The 23,696-nt window shown below is 34.0% G+C and overlaps 1 protein-coding gene across 1 annotated transcript in view; it reads right to left on the minus strand.

The window, feature by feature from the left end:
- GLRA3 (glycine receptor alpha 3) overlaps positions 1–23,696 on the minus strand; it is a 124,539-nt gene that overhangs the window by 93,017 nt on the left and 7,826 nt on the right. Inside the window, exon 2 of the mRNA XM_069493347.1 lies at positions 11,826–11,953. Coding sequence (XP_069349448.1) covers positions 11,826–11,953 — 128 coding nt within the window. The remainder of the gene's footprint in view (positions 1–11,825; positions 11,954–23,696) is intronic.

Here is a 23,696-nt window from a genome sequence, read left to right on the forward strand (position 1 = left end):
TTTCTGAGCACCCCCAAACCTGCTCTGCCCTCTAGGGGGGTTGCAGCTTCTGTTGTTTAGAGACTGGATTTCAAGGCTACTGTGGAGCTGTGAAGTGGAGCAAAATTAAAATGTCTTCTGTTCTTACAGAAATCCATTAATTTTTCTTGACTCAACACTCCTAAGATAGTTGCAAGACTTTGTTCAATTTTTAGAGTTCTGAAAGTTAATTTTGACAATTTGCCGGTGTTTTTGTTGCTTTTTTGGAGGAGTGAACTTACAGAGATCCTCACTCCTCCATTCTGAAAATTTTCTGTTAATGCCTGATTTAGTATTCAGCATAAATTCAAGGAATTTTTTATAAGGTCTATTTATTCATTCCTTTACTAAATATCTAAAACTTTGGTACAGCAAATTGAAGAAGATACAAAGAGATTATTAGCAAGCAGAGCAGTAGGAGCAGGAATCAGTAAATTGTTGAGCGGTTTGCTGTCAAGTACTGTGCTGGGCGCTGGGAGTGGGTAATACTCCATTCTTTACCTAACGGGACATTGAAGCCCGGGGGGATACATATGATGCCAGTGAGTAGAACAGTTAGAATGTGAACCATTGGTCTAAGAATCATTCTTTTCGCTAACTTCTTACATGACATTCAAAGCCTTTCATTATCTGTCACAAACTTTGTTATTAGGCTGATAGCTATATAAATATAAACATCAAAAATATTGTGTGGTAGGGTTAAAATAGCTCTATGTGAGTTATACTCTATCTAAGGTAGATAAAACCACACATAAAAACTGCTATCTAAGCCTAATTTATTTTGTTTTTTTTAACTGAACATAATTTAGTAGTAAATTGATATTACAAGGTTTGCCACAAAAAATTATAGCAGCATCTGGCTGAATTCCTCCATTCCCCTCCCTTTAGAAATAATTATTTCAACTCATTTAATTGATTCTTTGGGTATTTACCTCAATTTCTCTACATAATACGTTTATTTTGCTGCTTTTATGTTTCCATTAGAGTCATCTATTCTGATGTCCACAAAGAAGAGAAGGAATTAGCCTTCCTTCCTACGTCACCCCTGTCCGTACTAACATAAACTTTTTTCTGTCCTCCCATTACCCAAGTATGGTTAAATTGCCATTTTTTTGTTAGATCAGTATTTACTTTTTACATTATTATGACAAGGTAAACATGACCCCCAGCTAAGCTATATGAAAAAGTATGAAAAGCATGATTACTTTTCCTTTCCTGTAGAACATTTTCCTGAGATTGATAATTGCTTTATATATTTCATATAGCTTTCTCCATACATACCATTAACTTATCCACAAGTCCTGATGTCTAAATTATGTTTCAATATGTTCAGAGCCATCGGATACTCTATTAACTTCATCTTTCTTTCAAATTACAATCTAGAATTTTTTACTCTGGAGCAAAGCAGCATCTATGAACTCCCAAACATAATATTGGGAATTACTTCCATTGCTTTCTTCCGCGGAATCCTCTTTCACGGTACCAGACCTTCTTTCTTGGTTTATTTCTTCTTTTAAATGGAACATATCCTTCAGTAATTTTTGACAAATGGTGCATAAAGCTGTGAAATTTTGAGAGTTTCCTGGTCCAAAAATGTCTTTTTGTATGCCTTCGCACATAATGTATAGCTAGATTTGGCAGAAAATTTTATGCTGGAAATTGTTTTTTCTTCTGAATTTTGAAATTTCTCTATTATCTTCTGTTGTACAGTATTATCTTCAAAAAGTCCAAAACCATTATGATATTTGATCTTTTGTAAATGGCCTATTTTTCTTTCTGAAATAAATAGGATGTTTCATTTTTCCCACAAGTTTTTTTTTTTTTTAAAGAAACTACTTCATTAGTTAGAATGGTTTGAAATATCATTTGAGGTTTCTATTTATATTTACTTGATTCAGTAATCATGTTCATGATTTTCATCTTTATTTGCTTTTCTGTTCATTCTCTAGGTGGCTATTTATCTTGCTGAAATTAAGGTAGAGAAAAACTAATAAAATTATTTAAAAATAAAGCCTAGTATTCATGGGCCTCTGAATTCTGTGCTACATATTAAAGTAATCTGGGGATCTTTTAAAAATATAGATGCCTGATTCTCACCTTCTAATTTAGTTGATATGTAACCAAGGTATTTTTAAAAACACTCTGGGTGATTGGAATGTGTAGGAATGTTTAGAAACTACTGGCCTAGGAAATTCCAGACTAGGAAGCATCTGTGGCTGTTATGCTACAGGGCTAACCATGATCTGAAATTTTCTTAGAGGGAGAGACATATAGAGAGAGGAGTCAGGGCTTGGGAACATTGAAAATTCAAGGCTACTGATTTTGATAAGAGAGTTGCCCATTATAAATTTGGTGAACACTGATAATAAAACAATGTAGATGCTATGTACTGAGAAACAGTTTAAAGTTTGTTAAGCATAAAGATACCTAGAACATAAAATTCAAACATATATAGAAGTTAATTTTTTTAAATATGAAGGATGGATAAAATAAGTAAACCTCAGAAAAGTTCTGAATCCCTGGAGATGCTGTATTTAGTTACTAATAAACATTTTATATCTTTATTGGTTATTTCTAAATATTTACAAATTTCTAAAATTTGTAAGAGGAGTATCTTACATGTCACTACGTGAAAAAGGAGAAAGCAATACTTCATAATTTTTTAAATCCCATTGTAAATGACATGTGAAGTTACAATTAGCTGTCAGAAGATAATTTCTTCCTTAATCTAAGCCTAAAGTGAACACTGAAAAATATACACAAGCTGACTGGCATCCTTGAAAAGCTAAAACTCATCTTTCATATTTTCTAGGTTGTTCTCCTTTTTCCCCAGACAACACTTAAACCCTATTTCCTTTTGCTGGGAATAGCAAATATGAATCTGGGGAACATTATTTGGCTTGAGATAAATTCTGTTGTGCTCTATTGACTCACACTATTTGGAAAAGGGAAAACACAAGAGCATTAATATAGGGTTGATTCACCTTCAAATAAAATACAGATGGAGGTACATTCATGTTGGCAGAAGCTGCTACCAGAGGATTGCTAGCTCCATGTGATTGTGATCTCTTTGGCTGAAACTAGAATAAATAAAACAGTGTGGAGATGATTTTTAAAACTTTAGGAAGGGGAAAGGCATTTGTTGTTTTGTCTTTAATTCTCCATGGGAATTGAACAAAAGGTGAGGTATTCTCTAATATATTTTTGGTCTCATCTTTCAAATTTGATTATTATCCATAGAATTATGGATAATAGTGGTGAAAAATAAAATGGAGGCAAAAGTTCAGCACAAACTTCAGGGTTCTGAAATTAGTAGTGTATGTTCTGGTACATTTCAGTATTCCTTGGGAGCATGTGCTATATATTAATAGCACATCTTAATATTCCAGGAAAGTTCTGAAAGGAGTAGTGTAAGGTATGGTCTCAGAAGGAGGAAACCTCTGATACTTTTGTTTTCTTTCTAAAATATGGTACTGGCATCACTTGTTGACGAAAGACTTGAATAGTATGGCCAATGGATGAAATAAGGAAAATAATACTTCCATAGAAAAACAGTGGTCAAAGAACAAGTGACTAATTTAAGCTTTTAATAATAGTTGGGATCTCACATGATGCCTCATTTTATTTGAAATAGACTTCAGCCCCTGCCTCTACAACATTTCTCCAATGAAATGCAGAAAGCTCTTCCTAAAACTGAAAAGTCAGCCTGGTTTCAAAATCTAAATTTCATCTGGGAGTAAAGTAGCTCACAGTGGTCTCAGGTCTAAACTTTATTCTTCATCTGGTTACCACATATGTTCCCTGCCTGGATATTAGGACATAAAAAGTGCTATTTGGTTCTCCTTTGACCATGTATTTGTGTATATATTCTCTTCTTCAGCAGAGAGAAGAAGGGTGAATGGATTCAGGCACCACCTCCTAATTCCAAATTTCAAAAATATAGCAGACACTCACTTGAAAGACAGATATATAGATAGCATGTGTAAATAAGAATAATGTTTTAAAAAAATTTAAAAATATTAAAGTATAAAGCAATATGGAAATAAAAGTCATTGTTTCAGTCATGGAAGTCTTCAATGTGAAGCCAAGGTATTTTGAATTTACTTTATGAAAACTTTGGAGGCATTGCAGATTCTTGATCATGGGAGTATGGGAACCCACATGATACTATGAATGGCTGCATTCAGGCAAAAGTTTAGGGACAGAGAAAACAGGAATTTATTGCAATAGTCTGGAGTGTGGGTGTGTGCGCGCGCGTGCGTGCACAGAATGGACCTGACCAAGGACAGTGACAGTCTTTGGAGATAGATTACCAAGAATGAAATGAATACAGCACTGTAATGTTTTAAAGGTACTGTGTTCTACACTTTAGGCTTCTGGTCTATGTCAGATTAGGGTGGCAATCTGGGGGTAGTCTTTCTATCCTAGCTATTGCTGTGTACGTTCAAAAATTTTGTGGAGAATAAAGTTCAGAAAAGATTGTAAATCTTCTATAAATCTTCTATTGCCATTACAGAGAACACCTGTTTAGCAGTTCTTGGCCAATCTGCTACTTCTCTGTGCCAATGAAAAAGCTGTTCTATCCATCCAGTACACTACTATGTTTAGCAACAGAGCAAATAACTGCTGTAGCATCCATATGGCAAATTGTGCTTTAAAATTGTTGATTACATTAGGCATCATTGGCCTGAAAAGCAAATGACAGTAGTTGCAGATGTTTTTAGCAGCAGGTTTTCTTTTAAATATTCCTTAAAGAAATAGAAGGTAGCTTTTAAGTTTAGGGATTAAGTGAAGGCAGAATAACAAAGTACAATGCAGAGCAATGATATTGTTATTGCCAATATCATTGATGATGATATAATTATTATTCGTATTAGGGAACAATCATTCACCAGGCAGGTCTAGAGCTGGCAAATAAACAAACAACCCAAATTTTCATAAGAATGATTCTAAGGAATTTTTAATGTAATGTATTAAAGGCTTACCCTTTTTAAAGACAGAATGTGATTGAAAGATTAAATTTCAAAATAATTTAATAAATCAAGAGATTTGTTTTTACTTTAGATAAATGCACATATATATATTAAAAAGGCAGATGTTATTTTATTTTTTAATTGACACAAAGCATATTTGATGATTAAAATCCAAATTTAAAATTATTTGTTAGGTGCCTTAAAAATGTTTGTAAATTATGGCACAAAGACAGAATCCAGTTCATCCTTCCCCTTTCTCTTTTCTTTCCCTTCTCTTTCTTTTGCAGTCCTAAAGCCATTTAGTCAGGCAGTGCGATGTAGGCTTCCATACTGGGGTGGCTGGGGGAGTGTAACCTTGAGCAGGGGAGGTAGGTAACATGTGGAGAAGGTAACATGGCACAGGATGCTGGAGCCAGAATGAGCGAGAATGATGTTCCCGCGATAGGGCAGCCTGATGTGGAGTGTCAGGACTAGAGAAGGGTGAGGAGTGTGTCTCCACGGGGATATCCTGGCACGTAGGGTTGCAGTTGCACAGGGCTCTGCACAAGGAGACAGCCCTGAGGAAGGTTTCAGAGTCCCACCAGGGCAAGGAGGGTATCTGGGAAGGAGACAGAGTAGTAGCAGATGAGGGAGATGCATTACATATTGATCAAATAAGTAATTATATTGAGGATAATGGGAGCCAGGTTTCTTACTGTCAGAAGAGGGAATTAACATATGAAAACTTAGAAACTAGAATAAGCCTATGATATTGGAGATAATCAGTGTGAATTCATGGTATCTATAATGGTGGGATTGTGGTTATCTAGGACTGCAGTCCCCAACCCCCTGCCGCAGACCGGTACTGGTCGGTGGTCCGTTAGGGACTGGGCTGCAGAGCGTAGTTTTTTCAGTATTTGCCTCAGAGAACTGTACCATCAGGAGTGTTGAGCCAAAGAACTGCTGCTTTTTGTCACTGATATTTTTAGACAATTTAATTTTTTACCAAGTTTAGGTACATGAGTTTTACTATTGGCATAAAAAAAACTAACAAACAAATAAACATGCAAAATAGCACCTGCCTAGCAAGTGGTAACACGACTTCCATAGCTTCACATTCAAGTGAAATGCTTTAGGATAAGGAGGATTGCGAAGAGACCAAAATGCAGTTACAGAATTATGATCTCCATAAGCATTGAAGAAGTGTATAAGTGACACCCTGTTATAGCAAGTCAGTGATTCACAGGATAAATCTAAAAGAATTCTCCGCAAATGTAGAGGGAAAGGGCAAAGAGGGGAAGGATATGAGGGGAATGTGTTAGAAGCAGATGATAGAGGAATATACCAGATTTTTTTTTTTAATAAAGGAAGAGTCATTTTGGAGAAATAACACAAAACAGTGCCAGCTTAAGCAATAATCTTTCTAAAGAAAAATGCCCAGAGTTAGATAGAAAAATAGGCTATATATAAAGGAGCAGGAATCAAAATGAGATTTGACTTCTTTATGATATTAAATGTTAGTAGGCAACGGAACAACATCTGCAAACTTCTGCGCTAGAGTTCTGTAGCTTGATAATTGTATAAAGATTCTTCAATGTCAAATGCATAATAAATTATCCTGGAATGTTAATTCATGATAAAAAGAAATGAGCTATCAAGCCATGAAGACATGAAAGAACCTTAAAAGCATATTGCTAACTGAAAGAAGCCAATTTGAAAAGTCCACATACTGTATCATCCTAATTATATGACGTCGTGGATAAGATGTCTAGAGACAGTGAAAAGATCAGTGGTTGCTAGAGGTTGGGGATGGCTGAGAGGAGGAGGGAGAGAGGGATATTCATAGCACACGCACAGGGGATTTTTAGGGCAATGAAACTATTCTGCATGATACAGAAATCATGGACAGGTGTTGTTACACATTTGTCAAAACCTGTAAAAAATGTACAACACAAAGGATGAATTTTCATGTAAATTTTGGATTTTAGTTAATAATAACATACCAATATTGGTTCATCAGTTGTAATAAATGTATCTCAAGAATACAAGATGTCAACATTTGGGCAAACTATGGGGAATGGGTGGGGGTATATGCACTTTCCAATCAATTGTTCTATAAACCAAAAACTGCTTTTAAAGAAAGTCTATTAATTAAACAAAAATTGGACAAACCAGAGCTCAGAAACTATATAAATCTTACTCCTGTCCTGAAGATGAAAATGTGTTATATGTCGTTTTTGTTGCTATGTGGAGACAGAGATAGAAATACAACTTAAAAACAACTCTCTTGTTTTTAAATGTTTCGTTTATATGTGTGTGCATATATATATATGTATATGTCTGTGTGTATATATATATTTCAAGAAACTACTGGTCACAAGGATTACTGAATCCTCCCTAACGCTGGATTCGTCTGGCCCTCTAAGTCTGTAACGACACTGGACTGTGCTGCCTGACAGGCTCCGTGGTGTGTGGTTTGTGCCTGGGGACCTGGAGTTTTCTCTCACTGGGCCTCTTCCATTTCTGTTCTTTTCCCTAACCAGGAAGAGTTTGAAAGAGAAAGGATTTCAAATTCCAAGAAAGGAATAGTGGCATCTATTAATGCTTATTATTTTCATTTCTCAAAGTAGAAATAACTGTTTCTGTACATACCATTTCTCCACCTTAAGACCAACTTTTGAAATGATTTGGGCAAAAATTTATTTCTGTTTAATGATCAACTAGTTGAGTGACACATGGAGCTTTATTTGTAAATTCTTTTTAGCAAACTCTCAGATCATTTCTAAGCCCATTTATCACTACTAAATGCCTTTTTTATAATAGTTTTTAAAAAAATATTATATTTAATAGGACTAAGGTATATAACAGAGATTTGAAGTAATTTTTATACTTCTGTCAAATTATCCTAAAGGCACAGTGTTTTTATTGGAGAAACCTGATTCTCAAAAATATTTAAGATAAATTAATACTATTCTGGAGGAAAAGAAAACAGATTGATCAGTAAAAAAGAAAGATAGTGAGTTAGGTACGTAATTATTTTAATTTCTTTCAATATTTATTTTATAAATAGCTATTATTTATATTTAATTATTTACTAAAATAATGTTTGATGGAAGAGAGGGTCTTATCTGTGCTCTGTACCAATTTAAACTGCTTTAAGAAAATTATTTATTTATATTTCTGTGGTGCATTTTAATAACATTTAAAGTATTTAATCTTAAACAGAGATGAGATTTTTTTGAAAGTGTACTTTTTTAAGGGAAATGACACAAAACAATACAAACAAATGTCATTAAAGAAAAAATGTATAAATCCAGATTTTTTAAAAGTTAGCAGTATAAAGGAGCAAAATCAAAGCTACATTTTAACGTCGTCAATTTCTATTTTTTAATAGTTATTTTCCACTATGGCCTTCAAGATAAATTCCCATTCAATATACATATACTTACGAAAACAATCACAAATTTGAAACTAGTAGTCCAAAAATAAATTTTGTAATTATATACATTTTAGGCTGAAACAGTTATTATTTTTAAATGTTGATAATTTGAGAGGTGAAAATGTTATCACATTATTGTTATAATTTACTCTTTGTTGATTGCTAATGACGTTGAATATTTCTGTTTATTTTCCTGTTAATTGTCTAATTATGGCAAATACTGAGATTTTATGTTTGTCTTTTACAAAATTTATAAATTCCAGAGAGGTCAAACATATATGCTTTTATTTATTTATTTATTTATTTATTATTTTTTTTTTTTTTTGAGACAGAGTGTCGCTTTGTTGCCCTGACTAGAGTGAGTGCCGTGGCGTCAGCCTAGCTCACAGCAACCTCAAACTCCTGGGCTTAAGCAATCCTACTGCCTCAGCCTCCCGAGTAGCTGGGACTACAGGCATGCGCCACCATGCCCGGCTAATTTTTTGTGTATATATATATATATATATATATATATATTTTAGTTGTCCATATAATTTCTTTCTATTTTTAGTAGAGACGGGGTCTCACTCTTGCTCAGGCTGGTCTCGAACTCCTGACCTCGAGCGATCCACCCGCCTCGGCCTCCCAGAGTGCTAGGATTACAGGCGTGAGCCACCTTGCCCGGCCTGCTTTTATATTTTATAAGAAGTTTGCTATCAACTGATTAGTTGTCTAAGTAAATTACTTTCTAGGTTTATTTCTTCCATCATTAACACTTTAATCAATGAAGAAGTGAGGATCAGATCATTCAAGTTATTTAATATATTTTCCCAATATTATAATTTTCATGCCTTTTCTTCATTTAAAAATTATTAATCTAATTTTGCTCATTTATTTTTTCAAAAAAATTTAGGCCAGTACAGTATTGTATTATTAATATTCATGTCTCTGAACTCTCATACTATTAATTCCTTGTTTTTGACAATTGGAAGGGAAAGCATATGTAATACCCACTCTAAATTAGTTCATTTGGTTATCTAGCTAAATTCCTTGAAAGATTTCTTTCAAAAAAAATGAGAAAGACATTTAACCAATATGGCAGGGGATTTTATTTTTAGTTGTGTGAGCTACCTCACAGAAATATTGATTGAAATATTATCAGGAGAACAGGCTCTTCGCGTCATCTCTACGTTTGATGGGCGTCTTTGTTAGTGAGGTGAGGCGGTCACGCCTGACAACAGAAGGGCTGATCTCCCTCGCTTTCTTTTGTCTAATCCTCTCCCATTTGGTACTGGATTTAGTTGCTAACCCCTAAATATTTTTCTCTTAGCCATAAGGAAGAAATATCATATAACGACTTTTATTTATATTTCCATATTGGGTAATGAAATGATGGTCAAAAGATTATGGTGTTGTTTTATTCAATAAAATGAAACAATGTTGAAAATGCTTAATTTGGAGGTAGAGTTAGGAGTGTTTGCTGAAGTCAATAACGTTTGACACTTGGCCAAAGATGAAAGAGCAAGGGTGTTAGCTAAAAACTAATCCACTCAATTAATTTTATATTGATACTATTATTTTTGGTAATCAAATGCAGCATACATTTCTTTTTCTAATATCCAGAGCATGAGATATCCAGTAAAAACCATGAAAGAGAGAAAATCTTCCTTTTGTTTTCTTCCTTTAGGGACATTGCGGGGTGAGAATGGATTCTAGCTCCTCCCAAAATCTAATCACCTTTGAACTGGCTTGCTTATCAGCTTGCTTTCAGGAATGCATTTTTATTAATATTTAAGAAAGAATCAGTACCTCTTTTAAGTAAGACCACATCCTTGGAGTCCTTTCCTAGTCTCATACATAAATAGCAATAATTAGTTACATTTTAAAATGGTTTCAAGTTTCCTTTGTCTGTTAAATTATTGAAATAATAAACAAAAACAAAACTTTTCAAGGGAACAGGAAAGGCACTGGGCCACTATTGCACGGTTAGTACCATATCTGTGGTTTTATTAAAATATCTGTTGAGGCTATTTATGTGCTTTTTAAATATTCACAGACATTTAAAAATGGAATACATTTTCCTCTTTAATTTTCAGTGAAAAGAAAGCGATACTTTTGAATCACTGAATATAGAATATAAACTTAATTACTGATTATGTTTCCGGTGGTTTACTTATATGACAACTGCATATTATTTCAAGATCAATTCCAAATTAGTTCTCAAGTAAGTCACAGCGATATTGCTTTCTCTCAATTTGAAGAAGATCCTTATAATACTGAGATTTCTCACTTTCATTTATATATTGTCTCCCTGCCAAGCCTACTATTTTTGCACAGCCCGAACTTAGTGTTTTCTTCTTGAAGTTAAAAATATTTATGGTTGAAAAGCTTAAATCAAGAAATGCAATCCACAATATAAATGTTAAACTCATTTGAAAATGAAACCATTCATGATTTTCTACTCATAAATTATCAACAAGTTTTCCTCCATCTCCTGCTACCCAATGGTGACATTTATAACCCCTCTATAATTAATTCTTACACAACTGCTAAGCAACTCTTTTTTTCTTCCATAAGGACAAATTCAAGGAAAAAAAAAATAAATTGCAGACAACATTTTTTTTTAACCTTTAAGAATGGAAATTGCTTAATTGAATTCCATGGAAAAAGTGTGTATTCTTTAACTTTGATTATTTTCTTTATTGAATAAAATAGCATTCAAGAAGGTACTAAATAAGTTGGGGCATAGAAGCAATCTTCTGATCTTTTACCCTAAAATTAAGTGACGGGATATATTGTGGTTCTGAATAAGTTACATAGCACTTGTATAAATACGTTGCTTATCACTATATTAAACAGAAGAATAAAAAGTACAACTCTTAAATTAACGATTACCTTCTTTCCTAGGGTAAAACATCTGGTAGGTGGAATAGTTTTCAACATTATCAATGGCTTTTCATTAGTAATCTAGCCCATTCCCCAATTAATATAAATTTAATAATGGGTTGATTCTCCACACACACAGAATCCTAGAGTGGGAGATTTAAAGATGGGAACACTTATTGCCAATTCTCACAGAAGCTTCCATTCCAGTTAGTGAGATAACTGAGAGAAGAATTAAATAACAGGTATATATTAATAAATAAAAATGTATATTCCTAAAATTAATGGTCAAGAAAATAAGTATCATAACAATTAGAGAAAGAAAAACTACTGTTGGTCCAAAGAAGGCAAATTATGATAGCTGTGATCATGTGAATAGATTTCTTCTTTCAATATGTATCTCTGACTAATACAGTATTTGAAAGATTATTGGATATAAGCATTAGAATTTCTGGTGGAATACACTTTAATATTTATCTTGTTTGAACAAGATAAATATGATATAAATATTTAGCATATAAAAAAGTATTTAAAATAGTAAACAGAATAGTTACCTTTAAAATTGGGCCTGATTCTTGCATCATACCCCGATGTCCTCCCCATCAATTTATCCAGAAAGTCAGAAGGTGACATTGGAGCACTTCGAGATCTTGCACTATCTGTTTCCTTTGTGGCAACCAGACTACAAATAAGAACAAAAAAAAATACAAGTTTTACAAAAAGAAGTCTTTCTAACAATTATTACCTGAAAATATAAAATAGAAATGCTTAGAAGAAATGCCTTGACAACAAGAAGAAAACCTTAGATACCATACAGTGAATATTATCATAATAAGGCAGATATTTATAGATTTATAGTCAGTATTTGTAAGGTTTCACCTGTAGTCCGTTCAATTGTCAGGGGTGGCATTATTTTGTATTAAAACTGGAAAGAAAACCACCTCTGAAATACTAGGTTTTCAAAATCTGTATTTACCCAAACTTGATTTCTGATTGCAATTTTTAACTAAACGTTCCTCAGGCATAAGACAATATGAAAGTTCAGCTGTGAAATACAATTCTTATTGCTTTTATTGAAGGAAAAACATCACCTTTCAGGTTTCGTGAGTTTTTCTCAGCAGTAAAAAACGTCTGTCCAGTAGATTAAACAATAATATTCTTTTCTTCAATTGGCATGCTTCCTGTGTTAGTAACACACCCAGTTAAAAGCATTCTGCTTTCACTTACATGCCATTAATCTATAGTAACTTTTGCTCAGGTCTAAAATTTGTGTCAAGATTGAGAAATTACCATAAATGTGGTCTGTGCATGTGGATATTATATTACAAGAACTTGTGTCCAGGGAAGATGAAGTATTCCCACATTCTTTTCGTTCAAATATTTTCCTTTTTCTGCAGCTGCCCATCCTAGAAACCTATAGTATGACTGCTTCCCCTGTCCAGCTCCTCCTTTGCCTACATGGCTTCACCAGAAGCCTGGGCCTGCTTGCTAAGATTAAATGATTCTTTTCATCCACAGTGCTTTGCTGAGGAAAGTGAAGCTGACTTTCTGAACACACATCGTGTTTGGAACTGATGTGTTCAAGCTGATGTCACTTCCTGGAGGTTATCAATCATCATGTCCTCCCAGTTCTGTCACTCAACTCAGAGCATTGCCAAGCTTCGAACCATTTGGGTCACCACCTGATCATAGCACAATCAAGTTATTAAATTCGTTATATTTCTCCTGCCAAAACTGTAGTGAGTAGTGAAAATGGGCCTCAGAGCCATCATCATTAATTGTCATCATAGGCTTTTCTGCAGTGATTCATAGGCACAATGTTTAAATTCAATTTCAGTGATAATGATATTTCTATAAGGATAGTATCACAAATAACAATGCCCTGTTCTAGAGGTTCCACCTGGTTTGGGCACTCTAAGTCACTTATCTTCCCAGTGACGCTCATTCGGTCATTCTTGCTTTCTCCCCAAACGGAAGCTTCTTCTCTCCCTCTTCTGTTGGTTCCTTATTACTTTGTGATCTTTTATCTAGGATTATTACTGCTCAACCAGACTCCCTGTTATTATGATCACTGGGAGGTTTATTTAATGCCTCTTTTTGCTATATATATACTTCATCCCTTGTTCATCTCATCCAGGCTCATGATTTTATAATAAATATGGTATAGAGTACATTGATGACTTTACTTTTATATCTCTAGTCATGAATTCTCCCTACACTAAAAACTATTAGGTCCAATGTCTACTTGACATCTCTACTTGAATATCTGAAACTTAACATGTCCAAACGGGACTTTTGCTGTTCCCACATAGACCTGCTCTTTCCCCATTCTTTTCAAACGTGGTTAATGGCAAGTTCGTTATTTCAGTTCTCAAGTTGAAAACCTTTTGATAACTGTTGACTCTCGCTTTTTATTTTCACATATCCTATCCATCCTGTTGGCCTTATCTTCTAATTTTATTCATAATTCAACCATGACTCGCCATGTTCTCTTTGACTTGTCTGGTCCAACCTACTGCTAGCCATTAACTCTTTGCCTGAAATGTTGACTGGGACTCTGTTCATGAATTTAACTATTAATTATCCTTATCAGCTAGGTTTAAGCATCATTTCTTCAGGAAGCCTTAACTATTCTCTCTGATTTTGCAAAATCCTGTGAAATATGTCTCAAATTTGTGTCTCTCAGTTGTATCTCTCATTAACAGCACTTGTTACAATGCAATTGTCATTTTAATGGGAATAATCAATCATTGTCTATCTCCTGCTTTGTAGAGTCTACTATTGAAGCAAAATTCATGACTCTTCCATTTGTTTTAATAGCCCCCAAAACAATTCAGAGTATCCAGAGTAACTAACTAAATATGTTTTTGAAATTAGTTAACTAAATATAATGAGAGGTTAAGCATCAGAATATGACACCCCAAGCCAACCAGTAATCATGCTTTGAGTATATGTTTAACAGTAGAGAATATCCAACCTTGCTCTTCTCCCATCCTTCTGCCCAAGTTACAAATGCTGCTAATGAATAACCAAAAAGGATTATAGACTAATATTTGTAAATAGGAAAAAATCAAGACACAGAAATCTGAAAGAGGGACATAAATCATCAATATTATATGTCTGAAAATTGTCATTTAATGGTGGATTTGGAGAGTTGTAAATTAAGTGCCTTTTTAACCAGGCTTGATGTTGCCATGGTGTCTTATTCAATGCTTACATAAATTAGTGTTTATTAGGGGTATCTATGTTCAGTGCTTGCTAGTTGCCAGTGACAAATTATATATTGTTTGTGTATATATGTGTTTAAGTGTAAAGGATTAATACAGGGTTACAAGTGGGAGTGGGGTAGAGGACTCCATTCAATAGTGAAATACATGACAAAGGATTAAATAGTGATCATTTGAGGTTTCTTAAGTATAATCTTTATGCAATTTGTTTCATTTACAAAATTTATTTTTATCATAAACTCATTCATTTTTACTAAGCACTTTCAAAATGCTATGCCTGAAATTCATGGTAATTGTTATAAATTCATGAATACTATCTGTTCTCCTGGGCAATAGTTTACTTCTTTATAGTTTTGGCATCAGCTTATTTTAACTGAAAGAGCTAAAAGGCCATAACATAGCTAATTAACTCACTGATTTGTAGCTTCTTAATGACTTATTTATTTTAAAGAAAACCAATTAAGTGTTTCAGAATACATTGAAAATTACTTAGAATAGAGTTAATAGCTGCCATTGTATTGAGTGCAGAAGAAAATTAAATGGAAAGCATCATGGCACCAACCATGGTTAAGGCTCCAGATGGATAGCCAGGAGGCTTGGGTTTTGTTCTTTTCTGCCATTCATAGATGTTTGGCCTTGGGCAAGCCAGATGTTCTTTTAACAATATAAAAACGGAAACTTAAAAGTGGTACACATTTTTCACAAATAAGTTTAGTAAAACAAATGATGCAGTATATACATATGTTTAGAAAAATGCCAATATCTTATGTGAAAGTCTGGCTTTTGCATTGGGTACCATGACTCTTTTGGTCAGAGATATCTTTAATTGAAATGAAGAGAAATCTACTCAAGCTAATTTATTTAAATGGGGCCTGGATGGTTATAGTAGTATCTCATGAAACCCCAGTGTAGAAAATACAAACACAGCCTCAGGAAGGACTGAGCACCATAAAGGAAAAAAATCTGATTGACTTGTCCCAGTTCCTGAATTCAACTCCTGGTTGAAACTGCTTTAGCAAGAGAGGCTCAGAGTCCCATTGCAAGTGTATAGTTGTATAATGGGGCTCTATGAAAAAGTTTCAGTGACCCCTATCTGTGTTTATAATTCTCTCCCTCTCATGTTTTGGATCCTAAGGACAATAGGGCTTGGTGACCAGAACCCTGTAACTTTTAACTAACCACTTCACCTTTTTGAGTTGTTTCCCCCAAATGACAAGCCAAAGGAGTTGATTTCCTAAGGCTACTGACCAGACTTTCTGAATTCAAGGGTGACCATCCCCCACAACTTGCCCCAGTGCCTGTAGTTCCTTGGTAATTTCAACACAACCTGCTCCAATGAACTGTAGTCCCTCCTTTAAATAGCCTATACTCTCCATTAGTCAGGGAGACAGATTTGAGGCTGCTTCTTTGGTTCTTCTGACAGACATCTTTCGTATTAAAAATTTCCCTCTTCCGTGACAATCATCCTTGTCTCAATTGGCTCTATGGGTGGTAACTGGACCTCGGCTGAAACCCCCTTGCAGTTTCAATAACAACTGTAGGGGACTTGACTGACAGTCTTGTCTACTATTCTTCCTTAAATAACTTCTCATTTGTGACATTCAGCCTTTCACAACTCAACTATTGAATGAATATTTAAAGTGATTTTGGGTTTATAGCATCTTCTATTCAATAATTTGGTTTTGGTTTTGGTTTTGGTGTTCTAGCAAGATTCTAAATAACTGAAAAGAAACCTATCGGTTTGTGCAAAACTCAGTGGAAATTTTTAGGAGAAGGTACTGCTGAAACAGTAGTCTAGCATTTCAGGCAGGAAAAGATTGAATGGACAGATAATAAGAAAAAGTACCTTAGAACCTGTGATGGGAAGGAGCATGGGAGTACAAGAGACTAAAAGAATGTCAGTGCAGCTGGAATAGAGTCAAAGAGTGTCAATAACAAATGAGGCTGGAGAATGCTGTAGGTATCTGTTAATGCAGTGCCTTAAAGATCACATTAGGGACTTTGGTCTTCACAGCTTCATTTAGAGACAACTCCAGAGGTCAAGGTGGAAATATTCTGGGTAATTTTAATAGCAGCAGGGGTGCAGAAGAGTAGAAGAATCTAAGAGATATATAACTAATAAAATCCAAAGAATTTTATTAGTGATGGTTTGGTACTGGATATGAAGGAGAAGAACATCTCAAGGATAGTTATGGTGATTTTAAAATTAGTTCCTCAAGTTTTTTGAAATTCTTCCCTTTAAAGAGTAGTGTCCAGTTTCCCTCCTCTTAAATGTTGGCTGAACTAAGTAACTTAATGATTGGGTGTGAATCCTGTAGTTAGATCATAAAATGCATTGCCACTTCCACCTTGCACTCTTTTAAATCACACACTCTTAGAAAGCTAATCATCATGTTGTGAAGACACTCAAGAAATTACACAGGAGAAACTGAGGCTTCTACCAATAGGATTCATCAGCTTGCCAGCCATTTAGCTGAGCTGTCTTGGAATCAGATCTTCTACCCAGGCAAGCCTTCCTATGACTTGACTGACATCTTGACAGTAAGCTCAGGAGAGATTTTGAGCTAGAACACTTATTTCAGCAGCTCCTGAATTCCTGACCCACAGAAACTTTCAATACTAATAAATATTTATTGTTGTTTTAAGCCACTTAAATTTCAGGGTAATGGAAAATAGTATTTTTTTTTAACCAAGAAGTTTCTGTGTAATAAAATACATTGATATGGCACTCAATAAATTTTCAATAAATCATATAATTTATTATTGTTATTAATTTCATAGAAGTTTCATAGAAGTTAGTTCAAATAAGGATCTGTTTCCCCCGTACTGCTGTCTGGCAAAGGAAATAATTCAACTCTTCAAACTTCATTGTGGTTCCAGAGGACAACAAAAGCATCCTTGATTTGATTCAGACTATCACTGTCTCTTTGGAAAGTGAGCACGTAGTGTCTTTATCTGGATGTTTCTTCATATTTCCTCTCAGAGAAAATACGTCTTCCTTGAGAAGATCAGGCGATAGGTACAGCAAAGACTTTTCCTGAAGGTTATAGCTCCTTTTCTTATTCTATTAAAATATTTTTGAGAAATCATTTTTTTTTACTCTGGGAATTTCAAGGTTTTTAATTAGGCATTGACAATAATAGGTTTAAAATTATAAACTTTAATCTGTAGCTTTACATGCATGCATCATGACAGCAATAGCTGCATGCACAAGTCTTTCAGCAAAACTATGCTTAATTCACCAAAACAACACAAAAGGCAAGTTTTTAAAATCTAAGACTAAATGAAAGAAAAAATTCAAAATTTATTTTTTAAAAAAATTTATTTGTGTAGATTTAGTGGGTACAAGTGTTTTTTGTTACATGGATGAACTGTATAGTGGTATAGTCAGGGCGTTTAGTGTACCCGTCACCCAAATAGTGTATACCGGACCTGATAGGTAACTTTCGATCCCTCACCCCCCTCCCAGCCTCCCTTCTGAGTTTCCAATGTCCATTATACCACTTTGCATGACCATGTATACCTATCATTTAGCTCCTACTTATAAGTGAGAACATGTGGAATTTGTTTTTTTTCATTCCTGAGATATTTCACTTAGGATAATGGTCTCCAGTTCCATCCAAATTGCTGCAAAAGACATTATTTCATTCATTTTTATGGCTGAGTATTATTCCATGGTGTGTGTGTTTATGTGTGTGTGTGTGTTTATTTATTTAACCACATTTTCTTTATCCACTCATCAGTTAATGGTCATGTAGGTTGATTGTATCTTTGCACTTGTGGGATGTGCTGTGATAAACATACAGTGTAGGTGTTCTTTAGATACAGTGACTTCTTTTCCAGTAGTGGGATTGCTGGATCAAATGTAGGTCTACTTTTAGTTCTTTGAGAAATCTCCGTACTGTTTTGCATAGAAGTTGTACTAATTTACATTCATACCGACAGTGTAGAAGTGTTCCTTTTTCAATATATCTGTACTAACATCTATTGTTTTCTGACTTTTTAATAATGGCTATTCTGACAAGGGTAAGGTAGTATCTCATTGTGGTTTTAATTTGCATTTCCCTAATGATTAGTGATGTTTAGCATTTTTTTCATATGTTCAACAGCCAAAAAATTCAAAATTCTTATGGAAGAGTAAAATATGCAGATTGCTAAGATAAGATGAAAAAGAGTATTTGTTCCCCCAAATTTTATTTCATATATATGTATGTATATGTGTATATACATATATGTACAGTAGCCTTCCATATCTGTGGGCTCTGCATCTGTGGATTCAACCAACTGTGATTGAAAATATTTGGGAAATGAAGGATGTTTTTATTTGTACCGAACATGTTCAGGCTTTTTTTCCTTGTCATTATTCCCTAAACAATACAGTATAAAAATTATTTAAATAGCATTTACATTGTATTAGGTTTATAAGTAATCTAGAGATGATTTAAAGTATATGGGAGGATATGGGTAGGTTATATGCAAGTTCTACAATTCTATATCTTATATAAGGGACTTGCATATACATGAATGTTTATATTGGTGGGTGTCATGGAACCAATCCCCCACGGATACTGAGGGACAACTATATGTGTATCTGTATATAGTTATATAAGTGCACATATACATATAAAACACATTGTTCTGTATTTGTTTAGTTATATATATATGCAATAAAAGTTACCAAAGACTCTGCGTGCTATAGACTAAAGTATCAGTGAAGGCTCTGTGACCAAGGAGCGTATGTTTTAGTAAAAGAAACAGAAGATAAACAAACAAACATATAAGCAATCGAGATAATTAGAAATTGCTCTACATTCTCAAAAGACAACGGCCAGTATGATAAAACAGAAAATAAATAAGAAAGTCTATCTTAGATAGGATGGTCAATGAAGACTTTCTGAGGAATTAATACATGAGGTGAGTATGGTGCAGAAGGAAGAACGTCTAAGGTAGAAGGAACAACTGATTCAAATTAATGGTATTGTAACACTTAGCAATCTATTGGAAAATAATAACAGAAACTTGATCTGTTATTTTTTTACCATGAATATAAATAAATTCCAGATAAATTAAATCTCTAAATATAAGTGTGTAAGTATTTAAGTAAATATTTTTAAATAGTTCTGGTAAGCATACATTTCTATTTCTTTCCATTGCAACATCCATGTTAGATCTTTAGATGACTAAAGATCTACAAACTTTAACTAAAAGACAACAGAAGGAGATATTGGCAAATGAGAAATTATTACAAATTTCTGGAAGATGAAAAGAAAGAAATAATCTATATCTATATCTATTTAGAGAATTTTCAGAAATGAATAAAAACATGTATTTTCAAAGTTAAATGAGCCCATTTGGGTTCAAAGGAGGTTGAGGTAATAGAGAACTATTCCTAGACTTTTTTAAAATTTCCAAACATTAAAATTGCCAAAAATTAAAATGAAGAGAAGCCTACATGTATAGTAGGATATACCATCTAGGTTTGTGTATGTGTACTCTATGATGTTCACACAACAATGAAATCGCCTAAGGATGCATTTCTCAGGACGTAGCCATGCCATTAAGCAAAGTGGGACTATAATCAGAGTAAGAAAAACACAAGCCTTTAAAAATGGTTGGCCTTAGGAAGCATAACTCAGTACTAGGGAGATGAGGCCAAAGAGTGCTATCAACAGTATTAAGGCTCTTTCTTCATTATTTGATTTTTTAATCCATATGCAAATTTTACTTTGGAAAACATGTCAAAGTAAAGGATTAGAAATGTAGAGGAATTTGTTTAAGACTTATTGTAGAAGAGACTTTCATAAACAAGACAAAATGAAGAGCCTTGCAGGAAAGGCTGATTTCCTTAGTACCCATTCTTACTCATTTTTGTCTTTAAATATTTTTTGAAAATGGACAGTGTGCCAAGCACTGTTATAGGGACTGTGGATTCCCTTCCAACTTCAAAACAAAACAAAACAAAACAAACCGAGAACTTCCTGTCTCAACTGTGTCCACCTTTACTTAAATTCCTAGTGGTCTCCTGAAAAAGAGGAGTCTATATTTATCTTTTTCTTTAACTCACAATTCAATGTTATGCAAAAAATATTTGTACATGTATTTTTATACCAAAAATACACTTGAAAGGGCTACTAATAATCTTCCATTTTTGTTTTTGTGGCATTTGATAGTAATGATCATTCTTTCATTTCCAGAAGTCTCACTTCTGTTAGGTTCTGCGATATACTCTCTCTTCGTTCTCTTTTTTCTCTTACCCACTCTATTTTTTCCCCAGTATCTCCCCTTCTGCCCATACTTTAGAATTCGATGTTCTTAGAACAGTGCTTTGGAAACCAGATGTGCTTGTCAATCACTTGGGAAGCCTGAGAAAATGCAAATTCTGGTTCAGTAAGTCTGTGGTGGAATTCAAAGTTAGTAGTACTAACAAGCTCCCAGGCTGACGATCTTCCTACTGGTTAAGGGACCACACTTTGAGTAGCGTGGCAATAGACAAGGAAGGACTCTTTCTCATCTTTGTGCCCCAATGGGTTATGTGTGTGTTGTGTTATCCATAGCTCAGCCTTCAGTGTCTGAGCTGAGGTCTGGGACAGCTGGAATCTCTGCAAGTCACTGGGCTTGTTTGTTTACTCCAGTTGGATGAAACATCTATGTGTGCTGCTCAAGTATAAAAAATGTTGGAAAGCCCTGCCCAGAATTCTAGTCATCCAATCTCACCTATTTCCAGGTCTTGTACTCCTGCCTCTATGCTAAAGCTTTCTATTAACTGGATATCTCATCGGCATTACATTTTACTTTCCCTGTATACATCTGGAACTGAACTCGTGATACTTGTCTATGTGACTGTTCCTTTTCTTTAATATTCTATTTTGTCATGGCACTATCATTCACCCAGTTACTAAAGATATAAATATGACGACTGTTTTACACTGCTCTTTCTTTTCTCATATGCAATTAGTGGATAAATCCTAATCTTTTTTTTTTTTTTTTTGGTTATTTCTCACATCTGTTCCCTTCTCTCCATTTTTGGAATGTCCTATTGCACTGATCATACACTACTTTCTCTGATGCCAGTTTTACTCGTCCCCCACCGACCAACTCATTTTCTTCTCAATTCTTTATATTATTATGCTTCTTTAGTGATATTTCTGAAACACTATCTGATCATGCTCCTTTTCTATCTATAACAGCTGCTTTTACTTCAGTTAAACGCTGGGTTCCATAGGCCTGAATACAGAACATGATCTGGAGCCGTTGGACCTCCCTTTAAAGACACTTCCAAGAAGTTAAATATGTCACTTCTATTTACAACTTACCAGCCAGAATTTGGCCACAAGGACACAAAAGCTGTCAGGGAAACTGGAAAATCTTTAACATTTTGGAAGTGTCTTTAAAAAGAAGCCTCTTCCTTCTGTCTGATGACTAGAAAGCCGCGAGGATGACTGGAATCAGAGCATCTGCCTTGGATCTCAAGGAAGAAATCCCATGGGAACGGTGGCAAAACAACAAGATAGAAGGATTGGTAACCCCCTATTCCAGCCTTGATCTTTTCCCTTCCATAGTTTCTCTTTCATTTTTTTTTTTTTTTTTAATTTTGAGAGGAAGAAAAACTTTCTTAAACCAGTGCTGTTATGCACTTTCTGTCATTCACAAATGAACTTAATCCAAACTATCACAACAATAAAGGGCTAGTCTGTTCATCTCTTATTTATTTTCCTGTCATTCAACACTTCTCATCTCTACCACTCTGTATTTCAGAGAATAGATATTTGGAACAAAGGTTACTGATATCAAATGTAGTGATAAATTGTAGCTGTAATGCTAACTACATATTTCTGCTAAGGAGAGATTATCATATTTTGACCATGTTAGCTTAAAAAATTGTACTCTGTAGATGGATACAGCTCTACTCATTACATTTTAGAAGCAGCACATTAAATACAATCACTCAGTCTATAGAAAGGTCACTCAGTCCTTCACAGAGAGAACTGAGATCTGACCCTGACTCTTCTTTCTCCAAAGTTTTTCTTGTTTTCACAAAGCATGTGGAGAGAAGATAGAATACAAGAACAGTTAATTTGGAAAACATCTAAAATAAACTAGCTATTTCTTGTAGAGGTATAGGTCTCGTCTTCTTTTTATTATACTACTATATTTTTGAGATTGAATTTTAATTTGCTCTAAGAATTTGGATTTTTTCATATCAATCAGACTTCTCCAGTGTAATGTTTGCACTAAGTTGACATATATAATAACTATGCATATGCACACACAGAGATTTCCTTACACCTTACTGATTGTTAGTAATTCTACTTTCTTTTCTGTTAATAGCATTTTACTTGATGCCACAATTTTCTGCCAATTATTTTTTTATTTTTCATAATAATATTACTCTCAGTTCTTTATACATTATCTCTTAACCTCTGCATTGGAGAACATCTAGAGATAATATCACTACTAACTGTTGAGATCTTGCTTTATAACAACTATAAATTTAACTTTAAATAGGAATATTAACCGTTTATATTTATTTAACATCAAAAACAAAAGAAAATCAACAGTCTAAATCATAGAAAAATAAACTGTAAATGATAATATCACTAAGATAGTTTTATGAAATTACGAAAGTTACCTTACAATGACATTAGTAAGAGAAGTAGTGACTTGAAACTTACTGATGGAAAAAGCCTAGTGGCTTCTGGGAACCATATGCATTTATGGAAAAATAAATTGCTAAAGTCTTCTAATGCTTCTTAGACTCTTATTTTAAAGAGTGTCAGTAGATTAATGATGCCAAATATTTGTTTATTTCATAAAGCTGCATTTTTTCATTCACTAGAATTTTTTCATTCTAGTAAAATCCAAAACAAGTAAATACTAGCTTTATTGTTTTATTTCTGTTATGACCCAAGTGGCAAAACTATATAACTCTAATCTAAGAAGCATTATGAAAGAGGAGCAATCATTATACCATGATATAATATCACCCCAAGGCAGGTGGGCAGAAATTTTTTCTTGGGGGGAATAAAAAACGTTATTTTTTATGTATAAAGCACAAATATATAGAATGTACATATGCAAATATACAATGTATCATGGTATTACAGTTTTATGGAGGGCAATTAGACAAAAAAGTCTAAAAATGTCTAAAAAAAGTCTCATTAGGAAGCAACAATGGAAAACAAGTTGAGAAATAATGCA

Source organism: Eulemur rufifrons, chromosome 18, assembly GCF_041146395.1.
Source record: "Eulemur rufifrons isolate Redbay chromosome 18, OSU_ERuf_1, whole genome shotgun sequence".
Taxonomy (NCBI): domain Eukaryota; kingdom Metazoa; phylum Chordata; class Mammalia; order Primates; family Lemuridae; genus Eulemur; species Eulemur rufifrons.